We start from the raw sequence: 26,667 nt of genomic DNA on the forward strand, positions 1-26,667 counted from the left end.
GACCAGACGCTGTTTCCGTGATGCTGCACCTGCTGTGGTTGCTATACCAAGGCCACTACAGGGGGTGAAACCGCGGTAATTGTGCTGGGGAGCTCTGTCCCGTGACGACTGTGCTGTGCATTTTGCACCTTGTAACTTCCATTCTGTTTCATCCCTTTCTGTCTAAACCAGGGAGATGTGGCCCCATGATACTTGTGCTGACGGTTATGTCCATGTGGCGTCTGCACTGGGAGGTTGGGGGTGGGAGAACATGCCTGGAATGCTTGAGCATGGGCGTTAAACTCTCAGGCGTAATGTGATGTCTCACCCATGAGACCTGCCTGACCTGTGCTGTGACACGCCTGTGAGTTGTACCCTGGGTATCTGTACTAACCTACAGAGTCCTACCATGGTCCCGTGGTAACTGGCCAGGCAGTTCAGCACCTGACCTCATGATGGCTGCACTAAGATAACCACGGGGCTGTGACGAACAAGCCCGGATAGGACCTGAACTCCCATCCTGACATGGCAGTGTATGTCCTCGCTGTACTGCACCGCCTCAGCTCTGCGATCACTCGGCGGAACCTTCAGCCTGGAATAAGTAGTGCTAGACAGACACCACACCGTGTCCTTTTAGCTTTGTGGCCTCCGCTGCCTACTCCTTACTTCCAGTTTGGGTAAGCTTCTAGGACAGGGACCATCTCCCCTCCCCTCTGTCTCTTGCCCCTGCCTCAGTTCACAGTCCCACCTGCTGTATCTACCTTTGTTCACCTGCTGCTCATTCACTCGATGATCTTTGACTGTCCTAAGTCCAGATAAGGGTTCAAGCTCCAGGAAGGAGCAGAACCATGTTGGAGCTCCGTCCCTTCTGTTCACCTGTCCTCTCACCTTGAAAATTCTCTTAGCACTGTGGGGTCCCATGGGCCCCCGGGTCACGCCCAGTGCCACTCCCCCATTACACCCTTGCTGTGTCTTCAGCATGGATGAAGCCTGGCCATGTGCCAGTGCCCTGTGGCAGTGAGAGAGGAATTGGTTGGCACTGCTACATGTCACCTAAACCCCTAGGCGGGGAGCATGGGGGGAAAAATAACCTTCAAAAACTCACCCCTGGTATTGAGCTGTCACCAGGACATAGTGTGGCCACTGGAAGGCTTCAACAGGCAGTTGCAGAGTGGAAGAGGTGTGTGGACAGGAGGGTGAGCAAGGCCCTGAAGGCTTTAGCTAGCCCCAAGCACAGCCCTCCACACCTGCTTTTGATACTTGGGACAAGGGAAGAGGAAGCATGGCTGTTGACTCTTAGGGGCTAGCATTCCATTTCCCAGCCTCCTTAGAGTTTGTCTTTGGGTTAGGAAGGTGCCATGGGAATCGGGTAGGTTGAGGGTGGCCAGGTGGGGCAACTGTAACTTGGCAGAAAGCAGTCCTGGCGAGCCCTGACGGGTTGTGGCTTTGGCTGTGAGCCTCTGACAAGGTGGAACCAACTGATGCTAAGTCTGTATTCTGGGGCCCCTCTGCTGAGCGTGTTGGGGTTGGCCCCTTGCTTCCTGAGGAAGAGCAACAGGATGCCCCAGGGACTGGGATGTCCTTGGACTGTGTGAATCTGCTCGCTATTTCTGTCTCTGTCTTGTTTTTGTTTGGTCTTTGTCGCAAGACACGTGTTGTCTTTCGCTCCCTGTCCCCATCCCCTTAATGATGTGAGTTGGAAACTCAAAATCTGGAATGGACCACGCCTGTGCTAGTTTCTAACTAGCTCTTTTCCCATTCCTTGGGTTTAGAGAATGCCCTGAAGGCCTCTGCACTCTTTCTGTAGGATGGGTTGACCTTCAGTGGTGAGGGAGCTTGGGCAGCCATTACACAGCCGGTTATGGGACTTGCTGAAGTCAGCTCTGAGTGGGCAGTGAGGATGGGTAGGGGCCAGGAGGCAGCATGGGCAGGAGGAACACGAGTAGGCACTGGCTAATTGGCTCTGCCCTTCTCTCCGTTACAGGTGGATTGTCTTGGGCTGTGGCTGGCTGTGGAGCTAGAACGCTGGATGGCCCCCGAGCCAGCCCCAGGGAGAAGGATGGTGCCCCTGGTACCTGCACTCGTGATGCTTGGTTTAATGGCAGGCGCTCACGGCGACAGTAAGTCTGACCCCTCACCATGCAGATACAGGTTGAGAAGTGATACACCTTCTAGCAGGGCTAGGGGAAAGAAAAACAGGAGGCCAGATGGACAGCACTCTAGTCCTTCTGTCCTAGAGACACCCACTTGGAAGCCCCCTTCTAAGGAGTACCTGCTCCTCCTCCTTCCTCTGAACATCCTGTGGAGTACCAGGATATCTGCAGAGTAATGCAGGTCCAAGTGTGACCCTGTCTTGTGGAGTTGGGGAGCCATGTTTTGGATTTGTGTGGTCTTTGTGTGCCGTGCGTAGGCATGTGCTTTGTCCTTATTGCCGATTTCTGTAGAAGAAGACCCTGGGTAGAGGCAAGCAGGGTGCCAGACATGTCACAGGTCCAGGGAGGCCTTAGAAGCTGAATTACCTGTATCCTTCCCTTTTCCAAGGAACTTTCAAGGCAAAGCACCTCCTTCCCTGAGCCAGGCGTGCAATCCCTGGAAAATAGGGGAAGGACTGTGTGGCTTGGCTTGGAAGAAGGAGAGAGGGGTTGGGGAATGAAAATGAGGTGTGTGTTTGTGTGTTGGGGAAGACGATTTGTCCCCTGCTCAAGTCCAACTCTGAACTTTGGTCTCTTCCCTGCTGCTGCCCTTCCCCCTGCCTGGCACTATAAGACTGGCCATAGCCCGCCCCGTCACCATGGTTACCACTGCTTGGTTACTGGTGGGAGGCGGAGCACAGGACAGGCTTAGCCAATCTGCAGGCTGGGGGGAGGGGCAAGGTCGGAGCTGAGGTCCCTTGGGGGGAAGGGCCTATTCCCAGCCTGTCCTGAACCCAGAGGCAGTTCAGGGCCAACCCAGGGGTCAGGCCCCAGGACAGCACACCATAGGGATCCCTGTATCCACCCTGGGTCTCTAGACAAGAGCCTTGTCCCACCAGAGGGCTCTCTCTAAATGGCTCATTAATAATTCAGGAACCAGTCATGGAAGTGGGTGGCCCTGGAGCACCCCTCCCTTTGTCCTCAGAGGCTGGGCCCTAGCTCTGGGAGAATGGGAGGGAGTGGGCCTTCTGGAGTGTCTAGCCATGGTAGTGCAGGGCTGGGGGTGTCTAAAAGGGAAGTCAGGTGGAAAACTTTAGAAAGCGGGATCCTCAGGCCTGGCTGGGGCTGTTGGGTGAGATCGTGGAGCTAGAGGGGAAGAGTTATAGCAGAGGGCACACTAGGTGTGACTGAGGATGACAAGAGCACTGGCCCTGGGGTTGTCCGTGGCCCTCGGATAGTGAAGGGCTGTTGTCACTCTTCTCCACGATCCTCAGATAGTCTCCGGGCTCAAGATGGCAGGGGAGGACTGCCACTGAGCTTTGAGAAACAGTGAGACCTAGGAGAGTAACTGCCTTCTCTGTGTGGCCTCTGACCCAGCATGCTCCAGCCTGCGACCCTGAGCCGCCATCCTTGTCTGCCTCCCATTTTCTCTCTGTGGCTGGTATTACCACCCACCTGGTCCCCAAGTCAGAGACCTGGGCCTCCTTCCAGTTTCCTCACTCCCTTCTGTCCACCTCCAGGTTCTGTGGCCTCTACCTTTTGCGTGTCTTTGGAATGCATCCACTTTGCTCTCCCCTCTACCTTCTGCTTGGGTTAGAGCATGCCTTCTGATGGTTTCTCTGCCTGCGGCCCCTTCCCTCCGAGGCCATTCTCTGCTGCACAGTGAGAAGCAGGTTGTGTCTCTCCTTTGCCCCACTGCCTGCAGGGTCAGCTTTAGCTGTCTTCCTCTCTGCTAACCTTACCCTTCACTGTTCTGCTCCACCCAGAACCTCCCATGCTCTCTTCTCTCAGCTGCACATAGCTCTCTCTCTCTGAGCCTTCTTTAATTCTTTTTCCACTCTACCGAAGTCAGGCATGGTGGCCTGTAATCCTAGCATTTGAGAGGTTGGAGGCAGGAGGATTAGGAGTTCTAGATTATCTTGGCTACACAGTAAGTTGAGGACAAGCCTCGGCTACATGACTCCCTGTATCCAAAAACAAACGTGTGTGTGTGTGTGTGTGTGTGTGTGTGTGTGTCCAGAACTGACTCAGCTGTCATTACTTCCTGTAGTAGTGTGGTTCATGCTCTGGTCCCCTGCACTCTTCATGGCTTGCTGTTATGGGCATTTTGTTCTGGGTCTATCTGCTGGGGCCAGCAGGGAACACTGGGAGTTTAGACATTTCCAGCTCAGGGTTTGGAGAGGGTTGGTGTATAGGTAAAGGGGTAGGACAGGCCTGACCTTCATTGGAATCAGGAGGAGTGAGGTGGAACTGTTTGTAGGGCAGATTTCCAGGAATCTTTGTGCTGGCTCCTTAGTGATTTGGTTACAGAGACCAAACAGGGGCTAGACGGTGGGAACCATGTGAAGAAGCTGAGACCCTGCCTCTGCTAAGGGTGGACCCCTGCCCTGGTGCTGTGACTTGGCCACTGTCCCAGCCAAGAGCCATAGAGTAGAGGCATTAGCTAAGGACTATGGTAAGCCAACCGCGGGAGTTAGGGTCTGTCCTTTCCTTTAAATTACACTCACTTTTGAATCTTTCCCCATCGTGGCCAGGCTCGGACTGAACCTGCAGGACTTCTCACTAGGGGCAAGCAGCCAGACACGGACAGGGCTGCTGCAGAAGGCAGGGCGGGTGCCCCCAGAGAATTGACGACCAGGGCAGTGAAGCGCAGAGCGGACAAATGTGTTTCTATAGGCCTCTTAACGAGACAAATGAATGGGGGCCCTGGCCTCAGAGGGGAAGTGAAGAGAAGCAGGGTAGAGAAGCAGCTGCCAAGAGTTAGCCTGGAGGCCTAGTGTCGATGCCTAGTCAGCGCCAGTGGAAACCTGGGTACAAAGACATGCTTGCTTCATGTATGCACGCTTCCGGAACCTCACTTGCCTGGTCTCCCCAACCCAGGGGTTTGTGCCTTCTTGGGAGAGAAAGTTTATAGATGTGGGCATGGAGGTGGTCTTGGTCCGGCCCTTGGGCAGAGTTTTCTGCTGATGTCACTTGTTAGGTGCTAGGATAGAAAGAATCCACTTAGACCCATCACAGGACGGAACCCACCAAGCTGGGCACAAGCCTGTTCTGTGAGCTGACAGAACAGCGGGGGCAGGTTGGGACAGCACTGGCACAGGCAGTAGCCTGAATATCTTGAGAGGCTTCCTGGAATAGAGGGCTCCTGAAGATGAGTGGGCATTTGCTAACAGAGTATTGCCTAATGAAAAAGTGAGACTGGCAGGGTAAAAAAAAAAAAGAAAGCTATACCCCTGGGCTTCTGAGCTTATGGGAAAGCCAGAGTGAGACGTGCACACAGCACAAGACAGCAGCAGGAACCCCCGCCCCCTCTCCCTGCCCCTCCCCCCACCCAACACCAGGTGCAAGTTGGGTCCTGGTTATGATGTAGTTCTTTGCATGCATTGGAGTTCAGCAAGGTGTCTGGTAGCTGAAGGGTGGGTAGTATGCAGCAGAGATGCAGGTCCCGGGGAGCAGGAGCCTGCAGAGCATACATTTCCCCTCCTCCAGAGCCCCCCTTGCCTTGGAACATGGCAGGGCCCTTCCCCCTCATGCTTATGGGTGGTCCAGCTAGACCCTGCCCTCTGGAGCTTCCATCACAAGTGCTTTCCCTGAGCCTGTTTTCCTGTTGCACAATAGGGGTAATCACTCCTACCTGTAAAGGTTAACTGAGGTCACGTGGGCAAGACACCTGGCACCTATTAAGTGCTCCCCCTGTTGGAGGGCCTCCTGGAACTAGGGTTGCCCTTGAGTGGACTGGGCTGGGGAACTTGCCAGCAGCAGTCACGGGTGCTCATTAATGAGTTCCCCAGCTCGCTGGCCGCTCAGGACCTGGGAATCACCTCTCCAGCAGCTCCTTCATGATCCTTCTCTGCTGTGTGTGCTGACTCCTTCCATGTCCAACGCTGTTTTTGTGCCTGTGTACATGTGCCCCTCAGGTGAGGCACCAAATAGCAGCCAGTCCTCCTGTGGAGGCACCTCGGAGGTGGCCCAGTTTAGCTGTCTCTGGAGTTGCATGTCTGTAACCTCTCTAAGGGGATGCTTCTTCCCCAAGGCACTTCCTCTCATCTACAGGGTCAGCTGTTGGCCCGTGGAGGATGTCCCAGGGTGTCCCACTGTGAGTAGCTGCCCACAGGGTCGGGTGACACAGCAGGTAACTGACACAGAGCTGCCCCTGCCATGTTCAGATGGCACCCTGTTTTCCTGGCCTCAAAAGTGTTGTTTATAGACCTTGTTAGATGGCTCAGCAAGTAAAGGCGTTCACCACCAGGTCAGAGGTCATTTCAACCTCTGGAATCTACGTAGTGGAAGGAGAGAACTGACTCCCAGAGCTGACCTCTGACCCTCACATGTGCACCATGGCACGTACGCACTTGCATTCATATGCACACACACACACACATCACCAGCTGATGAGGCCCAGGGCAGAGTGGTCACAGTAGCCTGGTTTTTCCTGCCTGCCTGGCACTCTAACTGGCAGTGTGACATGGGGCAGGCTTACACAGTCTGGAAGAGGGCCCAATAAGGGGTGCAGGGTGCACGCAGAGGCAGGCCTGGGTGGTAGGTAAGGACTCTGGGGCCCACGCTGTTCTCAGTGTAGTGCTTGACCTCTGGCAAGTGCATGCAAGATACTTGTTCAAAAGGGGGAAAAGTGAATCCAGAGAGGCTAGCAGGAGCAAATTTGGGGAGACAGGTTTGACTGTGGTCCCTGAAGGTCTCCTGAGGAACAGGAAAATTAAGGGCTAGCTGGAGCTCTGGAGTGAGGAAGTGCCAGGTGGAGGGTCCCCTTGGTAGGAAGCAAGGCAAAGTCTGGGCATCCAGGGGTCCCGCCCTGGACAGCCTGGGACTGGAGTAGCACTGCCAGTCTGATCCTGGGCAGCACCCTGGCCCTTCTCCAGCCTCCAAGGGAGAGGAGTAGTTGTACCTCCCTGATGGCCCCAGGCCTTGGGCACAGTCCAGCCCCCACACAGCTCCCAGCCTGTTCCTCCTGGCTGCTCACGCTCTCCCTGGCTCTCCTGCCCAGCCTCTCTGCTCTTTGTTTGGCTCGGAGGCCCCGCCCCACCCCACCCCACCCCACCCCACCCCAGCACACTCCTTGTCTTTCTGGTTCTTCAGGTTCCAGCCTCTGGTTTCGCTGTAGACACGTTGAGGCAGGACCTGGAGGGGCCCTTAGTCCCTGGGTTTCTCTCATGCCCAGAGGGAAGGAGTATGTAAGGGCCCCAGTCTCTACTCACATTTCACATTCCTGCCTCTGTCCATTTCTTCCTGTCTTTTGCACCCCTGGGTGTCAGGAACTGGGTCAGACGGGAAAGGGCAGGAAGCAGCACAGACATAGAATCTGCCCAAGGTTATGGTCTGTTTGGGAAGTAACTATTAAACACCTAAAAGGTGGAAGGCTGCAACCACGCACGCGCTGGGACTGTGAGCATACTGTGGGAGGCAGGGAGAGTGACTACTATTAGAGCATGGACTACGCTAATGGGGGTGGGGTGAGGAGATGGTTTTCTGAGATGATGATAATGGTCAGAGGTGACTTAGGAGTTGAGTGGGTAAAGGGGTAGTCCCAGAGGGTTTTAACAGAAGGTGTGGCTTACGCAAAGGCCCTGAGGCTGCAGGGAGCATTGCTTCTGCGGGTCCCTAAAGCCAGGCCTCTGGGGAGGGTGGTTGGGTCAGAGCTGGCAGGGCTCTGTCTATAGCAGTAGGAGTTTATAAAGAGCAGCGGGAGGCCTTTGGAGAGATCTGACCAGGCGGAGACTTTTCTCAGGCTTCAGAACTGAGGAAACTGGGGTGTGGTGGGGGTGACGCAGAGGTGGGGACATCAGCTTACCCCCAGCTGTTTGTCCCGTACTGAGATGGTGGCAGTGCAGATGGGGAGCTGGGAGCTGCTGGGCCTGGAAGGGGTCCTCCTGTCTGACAAGTACAGTCAACAGTGACAGGCTCTGCAGATTCTAGGACATTGAAAAACTAGGAAAGACCCAGGCCTCTCTCCACAGTTGGCCCGGGGTGAGAGCGGCAGACAGGTGAACTTTTGGGTCATCTGTATGACTTCTCAGTCCATGTACTGGGGACTCTCTGGACTTTGGTGGGTCCCAAGCTTCCTTCCTGGGGAGCACAGGTATTTAAAAATGAGTTCAAGGTTTAGAATGTAGGATGAACCCCAGCTTCACCCCCAAAACACTGTGACGTGTTGGTCTTTGGTCCTTTTACCCCTTGCTTCTGTTTCCCTGTCTCCAAAGTGATATACCAGGGTGATAACATACCCGTTGCCCTTGGTGAAGGCCTGCCCTTAGACATCATTATTCTCGTCCTTAAAAACAAAAACCAAAGCCTCCCCAGAATTGGTGCTGAAGAGCTGGCTCAGCAGTTAAGAGTACTTGCTGCGAGTGCTCTTGTAGAGACCTGGGTTTGGTTCCCAGCACCCACATCAGGCACTTCACAGCCACCTTCAGTTCTAGAGGACCCAACGCCCCCCTCTGGCCTCTGTGGGCACTGCGTGCACGTGGCACACATACAGACAAGCAGGCACATACACATCAATACAAATAAACTAACACCCTGAGAATTTACAAACCTCCCTCCAGATGCCATCTCCTTCCCAGTCACGGCCTGCCTTGCCCTCTCACTCACTCCATGTCTTTAGTCTGACCTTTGCCGCCACCGGCCATGCTCTCTGACAAGGTCCGCCAGCTGTCTCCTGCGAACTTTCTGTGTCGTGTGTTTTGGACTCTGATGGGCCTAAATATGTCCCTACTCACTGGCTGTGTGACTTTGAGCACATGATGCGATCCTTCAGCCTGTGAAGTGGAGATGCTGAAAGAGGCAAGATAAAGTACCCAGTGCAGGGTGGGTGCTTTTCTGCCAGGCCCGACACCGAGCCTGAGCTCGTGGGTACCAAGCAGGTAGTCCGAAGGGTCCGTTCCCAAGGCACTAGCTTTCCTGGAGCTGTTCATTGGCTTGATTAATAGGAAATGGATCCACTGTCAGGATTAACGAGGCATTGCTACGTCTCAATGAGCCAGGTTTCTGGGGGCTTCGACCCTGGGTGGTAGGACTTGAAGGGATAAGAGGCTGTGGGTCAACCCTGGCATGTAAACCAGGGTGTGGCAGGACCTTGCCTGAGCCCCTGTCCTGTGGAGCTGCCCGTGCTGTGGGGGCAGGGGTGGCAGCAGGGAGTTATGGGAAAGCCTCCCTCTGGGAAGCCATCCAGAGCCTTTCAGGAGCTGGAATGTCCAGGCCTTTGGGGCTGTTGGAATGTAGGGCTAGCAAAGAGGAGGAGTCCTAGGGTCTGCTTAGGGGAGATAGAGGGAGACGGAATGTCTCAGGAGAGTCTGGGGCTTGTCCCAGAAAGCAGTTTTCCAGTACATTTTTGTTTTTCCCAGAGCTTGGAGTAACCAGGAGCAGGAGACACACAGAGGCAGGAAACCCCATCTCCAGACTCCGCTCTTTACTAGCTATGTCGCGTTGGGCAGATATCTTGACTTCTCTACACCCTGATTTTCTTCTCTGTAAACAGTAATTCTAGCTCCCACCTCCTTGGCTTCAAAGGGTTAAGGGTTCAGCTCTTTGAACAGGGTCTGGTACTTATTAAGCACTATATAAAAGTTAGGTATTATTATTGTTTTCTTTACATCTTTCTTGCCACTTGTCCCCGAGGATTGCTACCTGCAGTGTTGGCCATGCCTGATGTGACCATGCCACCATGATTTAGTGTCGCTGTCTCTTGCAGGCAAACCTGTCTTTGTTAAGGTCCCCGAGGACCAGACTGGGCTGTCGGGAGGGGTGGCCTCCTTCGTGTGCCAAGCCACAGGGGAACCCAAGCCTCGAATCACGTGGATGAAGAAGGGGAAGAAAGTTAGCTCCCAGCGCTTTGAGGTTTGTTCTCGGCCAGCCGGGAGGGCTGGGCAGGCTTTAGGGTTGGCCAGCTCTCTGTGTAGTCCTTCTCTTGTTCCTCTTAGTCTCCTTCAGGGGCCTTTTGGGATGTTAGAAAACTGGTTAGTAGATCCCCACACCCCTAACAAGCTATGACCGCATCTGTCCTGTGATAGGTAATTGAGTTTGACGATGGAGCAGGGTCAGTGCTGCGGATCCAGCCATTACGAGTGCAGCGAGATGAAGCCATCTATGAGTGCACAGCCACCAACAGTCTAGGCGAGATCAACACAAGTGCCAAGCTGTCGGTGCTCGAAGGTATGTCCTGGGGGGGACATGGCATGGTGGCCAGGTAGATTGAGGTGTGGGCGGAGTCCCACCAGGACCAGTGTTCCTGGGGTCTGAGTGCTGGCAGGATTTGCCTTCCTGCTGAGCCGGGTCATTGCTCCCTTGGGCCTGGGTTAAACTGGAGGGCTGGTGCTGTAGCTCTGTGGCCATGGGCTTATGACAGTGGCACTGAAACCTAGCTGTCAGTGTCCGTGTATTTCTGGTGCCCCGATCAAGGAGCTGGCGCTGGGCTTTATGTGATGTTTAGTGTCTTTTTTCATGTGGTGGTTCATTCATTCATTCATTCATTCATTCATTCATTCATTCACAAACTTTGCTTTAACTGCCATGAAGTCCAGAATGTTACTTGATTATATGCTACCCCTCGGTCAGTGCTCAGTCAATTCTATAAGGAGTGTGGACACTTGGCTTCTAAGTGTTTGCCAAGGCCCAGAGCGTAAGGGGGAGCAGGCTTCCAGAACGCTGAGTGGTCAGTTTGAGGCTTTTCAAGTGGAGAGGTGGGGGGAGTGACTCTGAGTCTGGAGGATCAGGCTGAGAAACGAACCACAAATGGGCTGGGAAGTGACACGATTAAACCTTAACCACAATGGATACATGAATCTGAATGTGCGTTTTCAAAATACTGTATTGATTGCTACTTTCATTTTTAAATGCAATACCAATAGCTGTTCACTGTTAAAAAATTGAGAAGTATAGGATAGTGCATGGGGAGAAATAATAATCTCCTGTTATCCTGCCCTGACTGCTGTTGGTTATTTCTTGGTGGCCTATCTTCTGTGTCATGTTTTGATTATGTGTGTATGTATATTTTTATTAATCTACTTAAACAGAACTGTGACTTTGGGGTTTTGTTTTGATTTTTTCCCATGCTGGAGGGCCAGCCCATGGTTTTTCAGACAAAGCTCACTCACTGACCATGGAGCTCACCTATTTGGCTAGCCTAGCTGACCAGGGAGCTCCACCCTGCCTGCCTCCCCAGAACTGAGGTTCCCTGAAATCCCGGGCTTCTTACATGGGTGCTAGGAGACTGAACTCAGGTCTTCATGCTTGCTCAGCAGGAACTTTAGTGAGCCATCTCCCCAGCCATTGCTTAAAACAATATATTGTGAGCGTTTTCCTTGCCATTAAATATTCTTCTGCATCATTATTTTTAATGGCGATGGGTAAGCCGTCACGTCAAAGCACCCTAATTTATTCAGCCATTCCCTTTTTGTTGGGTGCATATGTTCTCAGCTTTCAGCCTGTATAAGTAAGGTGTAACACATGTCCTTGAAAGTATGTCACTTTGCTGATCATTTCCTTATTCTAGGTTCATGAAGTACAGTTGCTAAGTTAAAGGGCAGCTACATTTATAAGCCTTCAATATTGCTAGAAGATTGTTTATATTCTTGCCAGGGAGGGCATAAGAGAGCCTCTTCTCTGCACATCTTCACCAGCAGTGGAAATTACCATTTAAAAAAAAAAAAGCTTTGCCAAGTTAATAGGCAAAAAATGGCATCTCAATTTAATTTGCATTTCTTTGATTACAAGAGCAGTTGAACATCTTTTCACATTGGCCATTTTTACGCTTTGGCTTTATATGTTCACACATGCATCCATTCAGTAATTCTTGCATCTGTGTGTCTTGTGTGAATCAATGGATTCTAACAGAGCTGTGTTAGGTCCCCCGTGTGGGGGGGCCATAGATGACAGTGGCTAAGACAGGGACTCTGGGCTAGTGACTGTGCCTCTGGGCCACATTTGTTCCATCCAAGATCCAGGATCCAAACCCACTGTCCAGGCTAGTGTGGAGCTTTAACTCCGGGCAGGCTCCATCCCGGGGTCTCCGTGTACCATCTGAAGCTTGGACACCTGAGCTCCTGCTGCTGCAGTTGTCTGGGTCGTGCTGGCCCCACTATTCATTCCATTTGGGAGCAGGGGCCCGGAAAACCAGCACTGCACTGAAATCACTGGCTCTGAAATTCCTTCCTGTCGTTTCTGACCTCCATTTCTCTACTTTTGTGACTCAGGAGAAAGTATTTCTGCCCCAAACATCCACCTGTTGCCATCTGCCCCGGCAGAGGGCCATGTGCCCTGCCTGGCATTTGAGTGGAGTCTAAAAGACTGGAACTGTGGCCATAGCCTGGTGGGCATATTCGGGGCATCACCTCCGGCTGGGGAGCAGTCTCCTCGTGAGAATGGAGAGCTAATTCCTCCCAGAGCTAATTCCTGCCCTTTACCTTTTAAAGGGTCTCTTGCAGCCTGGGGAAGATTGCTCACGCTGGCAGAGGGTTCCCATTAGGAACAGCCTTCCTGGTCAAGAGTTTCTTTTCATGGATTAGAGGGTATTTATTTTTATGTGGTGTTGGGGATGGAGCCCAGTACTAGATACATACTTTTATCCCCATTCTCAGGCTTGAGGATATCTGTGTATGTCTCTGGGGCCTGGAAGGTGTCTGATGAAGTGTGGCACAGGTCCCTGCTGTAATGGAGTGGTTGGGATTGTGGGCCTCATGGGCCCCTCCTGCTCCTGAAACACTGCACCAGCAAGACAAAGTGCTGACCTGTCTGTCCTATTGCTCTTTGTAACCTTGACCAGCTTAAGGCTTGGCAGAAAGGAATGTCACAGGGGATAGGACTTCAGAGAGGCAGCCCAGACCAACCCTCAACCATTTCCTCACCACCCCTCCTTTCCTGGGTGTTGGGGGCCAGGGAAGCTGGGGTACTTGTAGGAAATAGGTGAAAAGATGGCTTTTTTGGTTTTTGCATCACTGGGGTTGACACCAGGGAGAGCCAGGGCCATTTTTGTGTGGCCACCACAGAGTCTTAGTCATGAGATGAGCTTGTTTTGGGGGCTGGGAAATAACCCTTGAATGCCCTACCCACCACTCACACTACATGCACCCTCTGAATATAGGCATGTTTAGTGCGTACCAAGAGATAGGTGCTTTGGGAGTGGCAGGAGAATGCCTCGAAGCCTGGTCCAGGAGCAGGAGCAGTGTATCTTTAAAAGGGAATCCCTGAGGGGCATCGGGGAAGAAGAGGGAGGGAGGGTAGGATTGGGAGGAGATGGGGGAGGGGCTATAGCTGGGATACAAAGTGAATAAACTGTAATTAATAAAAATAAAATTTAAAAAAAAAAGAAAAAAGAAAAAGGGAATCCCTGTATTATACTTCCTTAGGGGCCCTCTGCCCTTGCCTCATTCTACCTCAGGCCCAGCTCAGGCCACCCCCACTGTAGCCTCTGTGGACACTGCCATGCTAGGTCCCACATGACTGCTGCTACTGGAGCAATGTTCTTCCTAGTGCAACTGTATGAGACCTAGCCTGCTGCCCTGGGATAGCCAGCCTGTGTGCCAGCATCCCTGCCGGGGTATAAGGTGGGTGTCCAGCACATGCTGGCTAGAGGTGGGCCAGTCCTGTCCTGTCCTGTGATGAGTACCAGGGCCCTGCCGCCCAGCGTTCCTGTCTGAGTGGTAATTGAAGCCATTAGCGCGCCAGCCTCTCCCTCGCCGGGTAATGGCAGGAAAAGCTCTTCTCGCTCCGCACTCTTGAGGCGGTGGCTGAATCATTCCCCCTCCAACCCGCCCGCTGCCGCCACTGAGACAGGGAATCTGACATTTTCCCTCACGAGGAGGGGAGGGGTGGGGGAAGGGAGTCAGGCCTTGGTGCTGGGCTTTCCCTTCAGAGGTGTGGGGGCCGAATGCCGAGGGCGTTGAGCATGCTTTGGAGGTCATAGAGTCCCCAGGGCTTGCAGAGTCCAGGCCTGGCAGAACTGTGGTCCGAAAAGCCTCAGGCGGGAAGCTGGACAGCCAGAGGTGTGGGAGGGGCCCTAGTGACTGGGTAGGTTCTGAAAGGGACACAGAGTGCCCAAGGGAAGCTGGGGAACCAGGCTGTGGAGCAGGAATAGACTCCTCCTCACTTGTCCTGGGGGCCAGGCGCAAGGGCTCCATGTTTGTGTTTCCGTGGACATCGAGGATGGCGGGCTCACTGTGAGCATGTGTGAAGGGTTGTGTAGACCGGGAGTGTGCGTAAAGGGGTTGTTGTAACAGGGGCTGCCTCAGGCTCGGAGGGTGGGCATGATGCGTAAGCAGGCGGTGTGTGCTTTGTGGGCTACGTGTGCAGCAGGATGTGTACACGTGTGCACAGCAGGCAGTATCTGGATTGTGGAATACCTGTGCCGGCCAGTAGTGGGGGGGGGTGGAGGTGTGCGCTTGCACACTCGCCACAAGGTTTACAGCGGGGGACATTTTACCTTACCTTTGTGAATAGCAGGAGAGTCAGCAGGCTGACCCGGTTGTGTACGGTCAGTCTGGTGCTGTAGGGGGAGTCAGAGGTGTTGTGCTGAGATTTGTTGTCTCTGGGACCCCACAGACTCTGCCTGGATCTGTCGGTCAGCTGGGACAGCTGGACAGTGATGGGTGCTGGACAGCGTTATTGTCACCTGCTGCAGTGGCACCTCAGCAGGAGGGCACACGACTAACCTGGCCTCAGAAGGATCTAGGGCCTCTCCTTCCCCACCCCCTACCTAGCCCACTAGTGCTTCCACCTGGCCTCTGTGTCTGCTGCGTGGGCATGACTGGCCACCTGTGCCACGGGCCTGGGGATCCGGCTAGAGCCTGTGATACTGCCCAGCTGGATCTTGGGTTCTGTGCTTGCTCTCACTCTTATATGCTCTGAGGCTGTAGGGTAATGAGTAACTTCTTGGGACACACACATCTTCCCCCACCCCCAACACACACACAGACACACACAGTATCTTTGGAAATAGCTAGAGGGAAAAGGCTGATGATGAGCAACCTTTGACTCTGTCCCTAGGTGTCCTGCCTGGGCTGGGCAGGGTGAGTATGTTTTCCTGGGGATCATCTTTTCCTGCCCTAAGCCTTTCTGTTCCCTTCACTCTTGGTGGGAAGATTCGGGTAAAGAGCTGCTATAGAAAGTCCAGACAGCCTCTGCTCTTCCCTGGCAGCAGAGGCACCAACATGCCTCTGGTCCAGCAGCCTTTGGGGCCTAACCTCCATTTCCTGTGACCACATAGATTTTAAGACCAAGCAGGTGTGAAGTGCTGTAGCCAGATTTGGGAGGTTCAGGCCCCATTTTGAGGTATCGTCAGGTAGGAGGGCACTGTTGGAATGGGGCAGTAGTGCCAGCCATGAGTTCAGAACCTGGGTTTCCTGGGATCCTCTAATTTCCCCAGTTCTGATAGTCTTCAAAGACTCGAGTGAACTCTCTGAGTGGCGTCCTCTTCTGTTGGTGTGGACACAGAACACGTACCTGTGCACAGCCTGGCTCTCCACCCCTGTGCTCACAGGTCTCTCGGGCTTGCTTTGTGCTCACTGCCCTTTCCCCCTGGCTTGTGACCATGGGCGGAACCAGCTAGAAATAGCTCTCCGAATTGGAGGTTTTAGATGCCCCTGGATACACATTCTCCATCCTCGGTAAGGTGCCCTCCTTACCCTGGTTACCAGGGGAGAGAAGGGCTTAGGAAGGGGAATGGCGTGACCAGCTTCGTGCTTCAGGGAAGTCCTTGTTGGTGCAAGTGCATCAGACCTGTGAAAAGGGGATGTGGTCCGTCTGGGTGAGCGCTAGCACCGGCCCGAACCTTGTTGTGAGTAGAGGAGGCAGGGAGACAGCTCAGCTAGGGAGTATCCTGTGAGGCTGCCGGTGAGGCCCCAGAGGCAGGTGGATCTGGGTTCCCAGTTCCAGGGCTGGGTAGATGGCAGAGCCAGTTTTCTAAAATTGACATACAGGAAGAGGCCCAGTTCTGGGCAGGTGAGTTAAGTCTAATTTGAAATCTGTCAAGTCAGGTGTGTGCAGACATCCACGTAAAAATGTGGAGAAGGTCTGGTACGGGTTTGCCCGGCACTCTTGAGGGGCAGCTGGAAAAATGGAATCTCGAAAACCAAGAAGCCAAGCCAGAAGGATCCCCAGGAGTTGGCTCTTGCGGTTGGGAGGAGGTTCCCGAGATAGGAGTGAAGCCAGAGCAAGGGAAGTTGATGGAAGAGTGTGAAGGAAGAGAAGCCAAGCAAGATGAGGATTGGACAGTGTCCTTTGGATTTAGTTCTGGAGTTGGAGCTGACCTTGGCAAGCACGCTTCAGGAAGCTGCGGGGGCGGCGGCAGGGCTGCAGGGGGCCTGAAGAGCGAGTGGGAGGCTGTCAGTGGTCTGGAGTGACTGGGAGCAAGGCCTGAACCTAGAGAGGTAAGTGGTTAAAAAAAGAGTAAAGGATCACCAGGAGGGCGAGCCCAGCATGCGCCAGAGCCTAGAATGTGGGAACCAGGCCATGGCCACTGGGTCCACTGACTGTGTGGTGGGGAGGCCTCACCTGGCAGGTTGAGTAGGCCCATGTGGAGTGCCAGGGAAGCCCGGGGTGGGGGTGGGGGGGAGGATTACTAAGAGGGGGAGGCTGTGGCTGCCGACAGGCCCCAAACAGCTCAGACTCAAAAACAAAACAGGCTTTTAAGATGCCAAGTTTGATGAAATCTGAGTGCTGGAAGAGGTGGGAGTTTTCTCTTGGAAAAACAGCTGAAAGTCGAGACTGAAAGCTGGGAAGGGAGGCAGGCCCTGAGGCCCCTCAGGCCCCCCTTAGAGGCTGGGAGCCTGGGGGCGGGGTGTGCCCAGGCCCTGGGTTTGAGAGCTTACAGATTTGGGAGGGCTCTCCGTCTTTGCTGAGGAGGGACCTGCTCTGGGGACAGGGCGGTGGTGGCCTCAGGCTTTCTTGGAGTGCCCAGAGGGCAGGGTGGGGCCTGGCCACCCACAGAGGTTCCTGAGTGGTTTGGGTCTTTATTGTGTCTCCAGGTGCATGTGTCTTAGCGTGTGTGTGTCTGACTCTGCATGTCTTCACATTGGCGTTCCCACAGCTCTGTGCAGGCCGCCTCTAGCTCTGCTTGCGGGAGTCTGTTTCCACAGGTGCTTGTCACTGCAGATGCCCCTCCGTGTGCACATGGAGGTTTCTATTTTTGCACCTGTCTCTGCCTCCATGTAGTTCTCTAGGTCCCTGGCTGTGCATGTTTCTAAGGTGTCTGTGTGTTCAGGGACAGGGTGATAAGCTCATGCTCGGAGGAGGGGTCATCCTCACAGACGGTGCCACCCCAGGGAGCCAGGGTATGTGCATGCGCATATGTTCACGCATTCAGACATGCCACGGAGCTGGGTAAACATGGGTGAAGAGGTCTCCCTGACAGACGGTGCTGGTGCTCGCCCCTGCTGCCACCCCCTCCCCTCTAAGGCGTCTCCATCTGTTAGCGTCCCTGGTGCAGCCCCCTGCCTCTGGCCCAGACTCCGCCCCAGGCATCCCAGCCAGAGCTGGACAAAGAGACCTGTGTGTGCTCTCTAGGGGCCTTCAGCAGCCTCCCTCCCCCAGTCACTGCAGCCAGTTGGTGTAAACTTCCCCACCCAGCCCTACCCTACCCCCGTGTATCAGAGCTCTAACGCGTACCCCAGACTCACCTTGCTCTTTATTGTTCCTCCATCCATCCTCCTTACCGTCTTTACTCAGGCAGCCTGCAGGGAAAGCTCTCTGCCTTGCAAGAGCATGCTCGACCCTCCTTCCTCCAGGAAGACACCAAGATAGCAAATGAGAGGTGGAGTCATAGCGATTAGCTCTACTGCTGAGGGACATCAGCTGTGCTCCCCCCCACCCCTGCCTCTCTACCCCGCCCTCCTGCATGCCCTCTAGTCTCTAAGCCCTGAGATTGCAGGACCTCTCCAGGGAGGGGGGTAGGTCTCCCAACTACAGTATCTAAAGGACAGCACCGTTGGGCGCAGCGGTTCTTGAACGCTTGGACACTCACTCTAGGTGCACAGATCTGTGTGCGTATTGTGCTTGCTACTTAGATGTGGAGGCTTACCGGCCTTAGGCTACCGAGTTAATGCCTCTCCAAAGTCCCCCAAAGTGCCAGTGGGCTTCTCTTTCTGCTTTGGGAACCAGCGGCGCAGTGGAGGGCCTGGCAGGCACTGCGGACTGTATCTGCGGAGGCAACTTATGCGGCCTCTCTCACTGTTTTTGGACCCAGGCAGGCAGGAGCTGGGTGCGCTGCGTTGGTGGAGCTGGCATGCCTAAGAGGGCGTTACCCCCTCCCCACTGAGGATCAGGGTCCAGGGAGGGGGCGCGGCTGCTCTGCCTAGGTAGGGGCGGGCAGGGCGGCGCCCAGTGAGACTTGGACGCGGCGGCGGCGGCGGCGGCGCGCGCGCCCGCTCGGACAGAAGCGCGCGCGCAGCCCTTCCACGGTGGCACCCGCCTCTCTGCCGTAGCCATGGTTACCGGTGGCCTGGAGGGGGGAGGGGCCCTCCCGCGCCAGCAGCCCCTGTGCTGGCAGGACGCGTTTGGAGAGGCTATAGCGTAACCCGTGCACCCCGCTTATGGAACATGGGCGCGTGCCAGGGCTGTCCACGTGTGGGGAGCGTTTTGCTTCGCTTTACAGCACCTGAAAACATAGGAGCGTGTGTGCATGGGGGTCTGCAGTGGAGCCCTGAAAAGGAAGCCAGTTGAGGGTGTAGAAAGGGGGAAGGGCGTGGTTCTCCCCCCTTCCTCCCCAGGGACGTCCCTCCCTTTCTTTCCCCTGTCCTGCCCACCTTTTCATTCTTGCTAGTCTAAAGCACCAGGGGTCTTACCACCTGCTTTCCTCCAAGCCCCACCTCCAATTTAACTGAGTGACCTTGGGCGGGTTTCCAGATACCTACCAAGTCCCCATTTGCTCATATGCCTCATAAGGTTTTGGTAAAGATTGTCATTTTGTAAAGCTGTTAGAAAGTTCCTGCTACAGAGTGAATGCTTCCTGCTTGGAACCTTTTATCCCTGTGTCCAGAGGCCTCAGTTTCTCAGTTGTTGATGGGTTGGAAGTGTGACCTCCTCTTGAGAAATTTGCCTCGGTTGTTAAGCTGAGTGGTTCATTCTACTGTGGACATAGCTTTGGTGGCAGTGGGCGAGTGAGGGTGGCAAGGGTGCTTGCTGCCAGTCATGCTGATCCATATGGAGCCGGTCAGTCATCAGGCATCTGGGAAATGTCTGTTGTCCTTGACTGATGAATGTGCTGAAGGCTCCCAGGTGGTAGAGGAGGAAGCAGCCAGCAGCAGGTCAGCCCTGAGGGGCTGGAGTCCTCCTGTGAAACTCACTTCCCCCCTGGAGGGGGCTGAGAAGCCGCCTTCCCAGCGCTGCCTGGGAGCCCAGTTGGCACCAGGGACTGGCTTTTAGGTCCTGCTGTTCAGTAGACAGCCCTTTCCACTCACTGGTTTCAGGCTTTGGCGGTGGTGCCTGAGGGATGATCTGAGCCAAGGACGGAGCCATTTGAGGGTGTGATAATTGAGGGAAGAAAATTAATTGTCCTTAATTTGGCGGAGGTCCCAAGGACCTTCCCTGCTTGAGGAATTCAGAGTAGATCCCTGGGACACAGGGCTGTACTGTAGCATTTGTACTGCTCACATTCTTGCACCTAGGCCATAGACGCTAGGTAACTCCAGGGTTCTGACTCTGGCAGGACCTAGCCACCCCTCATCTTGCTACCCATTTGTTCAAGCTGATAGGAGTAAGAGCTTGGGAGAACAAGGCTAGTGCCCTGGTCGGTGAATACAGCTCCAGCAGCCTTGAGCATCCCAGCTGCTGTAAGGTGGTAGGGAGGGTGCCTTAGGCGTCAGGTTTTGCTCTTACCTTCGAGTAGTAGCAGGCCAAAGAAAGCTGTGCATCCACAGTCCTCGTTTCTGTCCTCTTTCTGTTCTCCTGCTGCCGCTGAAGATGATCCTTTCAGGAATCAGAGCTGAGAGTCAGAGCACTGGGATCGTACCTACAGCCAAGGAGATCCAGGGTTTCCGTCCAGAATTTATAGGGCTGTGGACAGGGAAGCATATAGCCCATTCCTGGGCAATGCTGGGAAGTCAGGGCCGTGCTGAGAGTTCTCCTGTGCCCCAGCCAGACATTCTTCTAGGATGTCCTTAGAAGTTCCAACTTTAACGGGGTTCCTCTACCTCCTATGGCTCCTCCCGCTTCATCCCATATCTGTGTCCCTAGTTGTGCCCCTCTGATCGCCAGAGTCAGCAGGTACTGCCACACCGCCCTTTACCTTTCTCCCTTCTGAGGCTGAGTTTCTGGCATGGGAGATCGGTCCCAGCAGATCTTCTTGTAACTAACCCTGTGCTGGGCATGTGAGGGGGAAGGGCCACTTTTCCCCTTCCACATGGCCCAACTGTTTTGTCAAAAGGTACACAAAGGGCAAACATTCCCCGTGCCCTCCTAGGAGTATGCCTAGAACCAAGCTTGGGGAGAGGAGAGGTAGTGCAGAATTCTGGAAAACACTTGATGGTTTTGTTCCAATGGGAAGGACTTCTCACCAGCCTGGAGTGGGAAAGGGGCCCCCAGGCTATAGTTCTAGTATCTGTGTGCCTCAGTGGTTCGGGCCTGGTTAATTATAACTTCTAGTAGTTACTGGTACAGGAACTCCCCAGAGCCCTGGGTTGTTTTTCCAATGGAGTCTTCAAGGTGGACACCTAAACCCAGTAGATAGATCAAAACCAGATGGTGAAGAACACACGGGCCCCGGAGGCGTTAGGTGGTGGTAGAGATGTTAGTCCCGCATGCTGTACGCTGGTCCAGGCTTGGCTTCCCAGTTCTTCGTGCTTCTCAGAGGTGGGGATTGGGCAGCTTTACCTCAGCCCATGGGGCCGCTTCAGGGTCGAGTGGAAGTGATTTTCTCTGTGTATCGTCACTCTAGGAAAAGTTAGGAGAAAAGACCAGGGACTTCTCTCTCTCTCTCTCTCTCTCTCTTTCTCTCTCTCTCTCTCTTTCGTGCCTTTCTTAGCCTGCACTACTCAGGCATGGTCCTTAGGCCTTACTGTGGTTCTCAGGGTCAAGAATGAGTGAGAAGGAAGACCAACGGTCAAGGCTGCAGTAGAGAATGGTCAGAGGCAAGACTAGAGTTAGATCATTGATAGGGCAGGTGCCCAGGGTCAGTGACCTGGGGCTGTGCCACATGGAACACCTAAAAGTGCAGGCCAAGGAGGGTTACCACGTGTGCTGACGAGGAAGTGGATAAGCACAGCCCCGGGATGGGGTGTGGCTGTTGATGCTTCGGAGCTAGATTCCCCCTTGCCGACTCCCCCACCCCGTGCTCATGTAGCACTTTCTGCTACATCCAGCAGAGCATTGATCTCTGTTCCTCCCAGGGCCTATAGAGATAAGTGCTGACGTCTTCAGTCTGTTCATCCCAGACTTGGAAACTCCCCAGCACGGATGTGGTACTGTGGGCCCTCCTTCAGCCCCTGCCTTGCCAAAAGGGGCCTAGGACTCTGGCTTCTCATTTGGGGTAGGGCTCATGCTTCGAAGTCAGGGGTGGGAAAGAGAGGTGTACTGTGGGTCCCCGCTAACCTGCAAGTCAGGAGAAGCTACACAGAGAGATCCTCAGGAGAGCAGAGCTAATCCTAATGCACACGTCACCCTTTGCCTGCAGAGGACCAGCTGCCATCTGGGTTCCCGACCATCGACATGGGACCTCAACTGAAGGTGGTGGAGAAGGCTCGCACGGCCACCATGCTGTGCGCAGCTGGTGGAAATCCAGACCCTGAGATCTCCTGGTTCAAAGACTTTCTTCCTGTGGACCCTGCTTTAAGCAATGGCCGCATCAAACAGCTGCGTTCAGGTGAGCAGAGTTAAGGTGCCAAGAATACCCCAGGAAAGACATCTTCCAGCATGGCCTAAGGAAGACTGAGCAGAGTGTCCACAATGGATCAGATCTTGCTTAGGGAAGAGGGTGTGATGGCAAGTGCTGTCCTGGCCCTTCTCGGATTGTCAGGCGCCACACTTGGGACCAATTTTGCTCCTCCAAGCAAGTATGGCAGGCCTGAGGAACATGACCCTTGCTTTTCATCTACTTTCCCTACAGCCCAGCCTGCGTCTCTTCCTCTCTAGGCAGCAAGGTTTGCTGGAGCCAGTCATACTTGACTCATCAGGCTTCAAATGGAGCTTAAGAGACTGAAACGGGGGGGGGGGAGGATTTGCCTGTCCTTTGGCCACCAGAGCCACCTGTCTCCTATGGATGTCTCAGTCGAGCCACCTTGGAGCCCTGGGAACAAGGATGCCACTGTGACCAAGAGAGAGGTGTCGCCCCATTGATCGATCTGCCTGTGAGGCTCCCGCCAAGAAAATTGATTATGATTTTTGTGGGGATAGAGCGGGTGGGAAAGGAGGCTCAGAGTCAGCTGGGCTGCAGCTGTACGCCTGCTAGCAGCTCAGGACAGACCTGCAGACTTGGCTCCAAAAGTCCTGGTAGGCCTTTGGCTTGAACTCCAGATGCCCGTCAGCTGTGGTATCAGATCATGAAGGACATGGCTGCCTCTCTTTGGGCTCTGCTGGCTTCAGAGGTACCCACCACTCCCAGTCCCTCCCTGTCAACTCCTGCCGAGCCCACACCATTTTGGTACCCAGGGAGAAGGAGGAGTGATGAGCCACCCAGCGGGGCAGGATTCCGGCCCCAGCCCCAGCCGCCTGAGACAGCCCACGAAGTGTTAGCTCATTTAATTTAATTAAAACTCAACAAGATGGAGGCAGCTGTAGTGCAGTTAATTAAAACAGCCATAATCAAGGCAGGAAATGGTCCGGCAGCATTTGTGGCTGCTGCCCCGCGCAGCACAGAGGTCGGTGTGGCTCAGCTCCCCTGCATTTGTTCATGGGTGCCCCCAGGCAGGTTCCCCATGCTGCCAGACGGTCCTCCCTGCAGGCCTGACTCCTCCCCGGAATGGCACTGACTGTCTGTGGCAGGCAGCAGTTCTGGGAAGGCCCGCTGTCTCCAGCATTTGTTCATCAAGTATTTATGTAGGGCTTGCTGTGTGCCAGGCCCCGTGCCACCCCTCCCCTACCCATTACTCCACTGGATGCTGCTGAGGCCTCTTCCTTCTTGTCCTCACTGTGGCCGACAGCCCTTCCTCCTTCTTGAGCAAATCCTCCTGCCTTCCCTTGGGCTTTGCCACTCCTGATTTACCTCTAACTGTCCTGTTTCCCTTTGCTGGCGTGCTGTTTCCTCCAGCCCAGAGACCTGCTTGCTCTGACATGGCCTGTCCCCTGGCAGGTGAATCCATTGCTCCTAGTATTTCAGTCGCCACCTCCTTATCTGGACCCATGCTGGTCAGCCCAGCCCAGATGTCCTGTGTGAGCTCCAGGTCCCACCATCAGTACCTTCTGATGGTCACCCTGCCCTGGATGAGCAGTGACTTCCTTTACAAACAGCCATATCCTGCTCCCATTGACCCTTTCTCCACGAGTGGCAACTCCCACCCCCAAAACTGAAAGAGAACCAGCACTCCATTTAGTAAGGAACCACGTCCTCTTCATATGTCACCAAATGGATCTGAAATTGGTCCCCTCCTTTCTTTCTGTTGTCTCTCTCTCATCCCGGGACACCACTATTCTCCCTGCCTCCGGACTCTGAAAACTGTCTTCTAGCAACTGTTGGTACTGTCTACTCATCTTCCTCCTAGACTCTGAAAGCCAGTGCTGGACTCGAGCTTATGACCCTTGACCCTGCCTACGTGGTCAGATACGTGCTCTTGGTCAAGGCATCCTGCCCACATGGCCAGCTTTTTCTCGCCCTGTCCTATCTACATACACCTCTCTTAGTTGTGTGGCCTCAGTTAAATTAACTTCGTTGTCAGTTTTCACATCTTGCAGAATAGTTGCGTTAAGGAAACAGTGGCAGTTTTGTTCCCGCTCTATTCCTGCCTCCTGCCACTTCCCCACTTGCAGGGAACCATGCTAACCCATTTCTGCTCGCCCGCTGTCTCCGGCATCTGGCCCTATACTCCCTTCAGCTTCGTCCACTAGGGGCCTGCACCCAGCTCCTGGCTATTCCCTCAAGAGCTACTCTGCTTCGCGTTGTCACCATTTGTCTCCAGCCTTACTTCCCTAGGCTGGATGTGGGAGGAGCTGGGACAGATTTGCTTGGCAAGGTGCCCCTCCCCCAACCTCATGGAGAATTATCTTACTGACCTTTGGGACTTATCACTGAAAACAGTATCATTTGACCTTTCCTGCCACCAGGAAATTGTGACTTAAGGATCACAGGCTAGGGAGGGGTGTGTGTCCAGTGCTTCGGATGGAGCCATGTGAGGACAGAGTGGGTTCAGGCTCCTATACACTTGCGTATCTGTATTTAAGGACCCTTGTGGTTTTCACATTATCCACAGTTCAGAGTGCTTTTCTACCCTTTATTAACACTGAGTGTCTTACCGCCTTTCTGTAGTAGGACAGGCTGTGATTATCATGCCTGCTGTCTGCAGGTCAAGGGCTCACAGGTGGAGCGTAGGGTCCCGGAGCCCTCCTAGGAGGTCACCTGTGTGCTCTCTAACAGCATGCACTAAGCCTGGAGCCTGAGAAGTAGCTGTCTCCCACCTCAGCTCCGGACCTTTGCTCTCTAGGCCTCCGGTCCCTTTGGCAGTCCACGCAGCACCTCCAGCATCTGGCTTGAGCCCTAGCGCATCTGCACACATCTGCCTATGGTATGGCCCAGAGCGAGAGGTCAGCTTAGGTGTGAGCTCTGCTTGAAGAGAGCTCTTTTCCTGCTGCAGCAGTGTGGTCCGCTGGCACAGCACCTGTATGGGCCACTGGAGCATGAGACCTGAGGCAAGCCCAAGAAGGACAAGTGAAGAAAGGACGCCCTGCTATGGCAGTGGCAGGCCCGGTGGTGGCAGGCAGCGCTGGCGGGCAGCTCCGGCTGCCGGAGGAGGCATTTGGTCACTCTGATGAGATGCTTGTGGCCTCTCTCTGCTGGCCGGCCCATCTGACTGGAAATGCCCGTCTGTGCCACTCTGCTCTGCCTTTGGCTGGGTCTTCCAGAATGGTGCAGTCAGGGTGTGATTACAATTTCTGAGCTCACTGGCATGAGTCTCCGGGGGAGGCTGACTCTTGGGACTCCTCTGTCCAGTACACCTGCTTGGTAAAACGGAAAAGGCGGATTCTCAGTTTGGCAGGCAGAATTCGAGTCTGGGTTAAGTGGAGAAAGAGAAGCCGCCACAGGCTCAGGGCTTCAGTGCCAGGTTGTCTACACTGCAACCCCTACCCTAACTCCGGCCTAAACCACAGGAGGTCAGTGGTTGTCAACTCTCTGACCTTCAACTCAGAGGAACTTAAGGTGGATTTGTTTATCTGGATTATACCTATTGATGTTTACTATATTAGATAATTAAAGATGGAAGGCATTAAATATTTACTAATTATTTTTAAATAGTTTTAAAACAATTTAGTATTAACATAAATAACATTCTAACATTTGAAAAGATAATTTATGTATTCCCAAAACAAAAAAATATTTAGCAAGAGAATCCTCATTGTAATACAGCCTGTTAATGTATTACAGGTTGTGTGTGTGCCCTTCAGGAAATGCCACTGCATATTCACGAGAGAAAGCGGCTAAATAAGGCCAGTAACTCTCCCTGGCTTTGAAACAAGGTCTTTACCGTATAGCCCTGGCTGTCGTGGCAGTCATTACAGAATCCAGCCTGTCCTGGAACCTGCCACGGTTGTCCTGTTTTAGGCTCTTACCCACCATGCCCAGTCTTAGTGTTGTAGAACTACTAATTGTAGGTTTTATTCTAGTGGAGCCCCTAAAAGGTTCTCCGTTATCCTCCCCCTACCTTGAGGCGTCTGGACTACACCTGGGGATTCTCTGGAATGGTTCACTCTTCTCACCAACCTGTACCGTCACATACACTCCTGCCCCAGCCACCGTCTTTGCCTTCTAGCCTCCGCATTGTAGGATGTCCATTGGGAAGGCTCTGGGTTACACTGTTCAGATCCTGCTGCCTCACATAAAAGCCTCTTAATGTTTCCGGCCCTCCGTTAACTCATCTGTGCGTAGAGATGGGTATTTTTCCAGCTGGGTGTTGCCAAGTTCAATGAGATAGGAACTGATCTGTGGCCCTGAGCTCTTCCAGCCCATCCCACCCCCACCACAGGAGCCGGTGGTAGAGGGGTGAATAGAGAGACCTGGACCAGGGCCTTTCTATAGTTTCCTGGCTCCAGTAGTTGAAGTGGGAATCTCAGAGAGGCACTTCGTGGAGGCAAGTGCCTGTCCCTCCTGGTGCTGACCCCAGGGCTCGGAGGCTCCAGACGCGCAAGGAGTGGGTGCTGGCCCTTTGCCTTTCACCAGATAGCCTGGGGAACTGTGATTGCTTTATCCTAATAGGGGGGTTTTACAGCTGTCAGCCACTAGGCTATGAGCTGACTGAAACCCACGCCCACACTGCTGGATGCCAGGGCTGCTCTTTGTTTGGGTATCCCTGATTGTGAACTCTCCCCTTAACCCTGCCTGCTTAAATGCCCAGGGTTTCTTTTGGTAAGTGCCCTCCTTGGACTCTGACCTTGTGGGATTCAGGTGGATCTTAGGACCGGTGCTGCCTCTTTC

At 54.0% G+C, this 26,667-nt stretch overlaps 1 protein-coding gene across 14 annotated transcripts in view; it reads left to right on the plus strand.

Moving 5' to 3' along the window:
• The window catches only part of Ptprf (protein tyrosine phosphatase receptor type F), an 81,922-nt gene that overhangs the window by 11,252 nt on the left and 44,003 nt on the right, over positions 1–26,667 (plus strand). For all 14 annotated transcript variants that reach the window (XM_021644571.2, XM_021644563.2, XM_021644566.2 and 11 more), the window contains exons 3-6: positions 1,964–2,099; positions 9,817–9,962; positions 10,136–10,277; positions 21,724–21,912. In XM_021644571.2, the coding sequence (XP_021500246.1) occupies positions 2,009–2,099; positions 9,817–9,962; positions 10,136–10,277; positions 21,724–21,912 (568 nt within the window). In that variant the 5' untranslated portion in view covers positions 1,964–2,008. The remainder of the gene's footprint in view (positions 1–1,963; positions 2,100–9,816; positions 9,963–10,135; positions 10,278–21,723; positions 21,913–26,667) is intronic.

The sequence above is a fragment of the Meriones unguiculatus genome, chromosome 3 (assembly GCF_030254825.1).
Source record: "Meriones unguiculatus strain TT.TT164.6M chromosome 3, Bangor_MerUng_6.1, whole genome shotgun sequence".
Classification (NCBI taxonomy): domain Eukaryota; kingdom Metazoa; phylum Chordata; class Mammalia; order Rodentia; family Muridae; genus Meriones; species Meriones unguiculatus.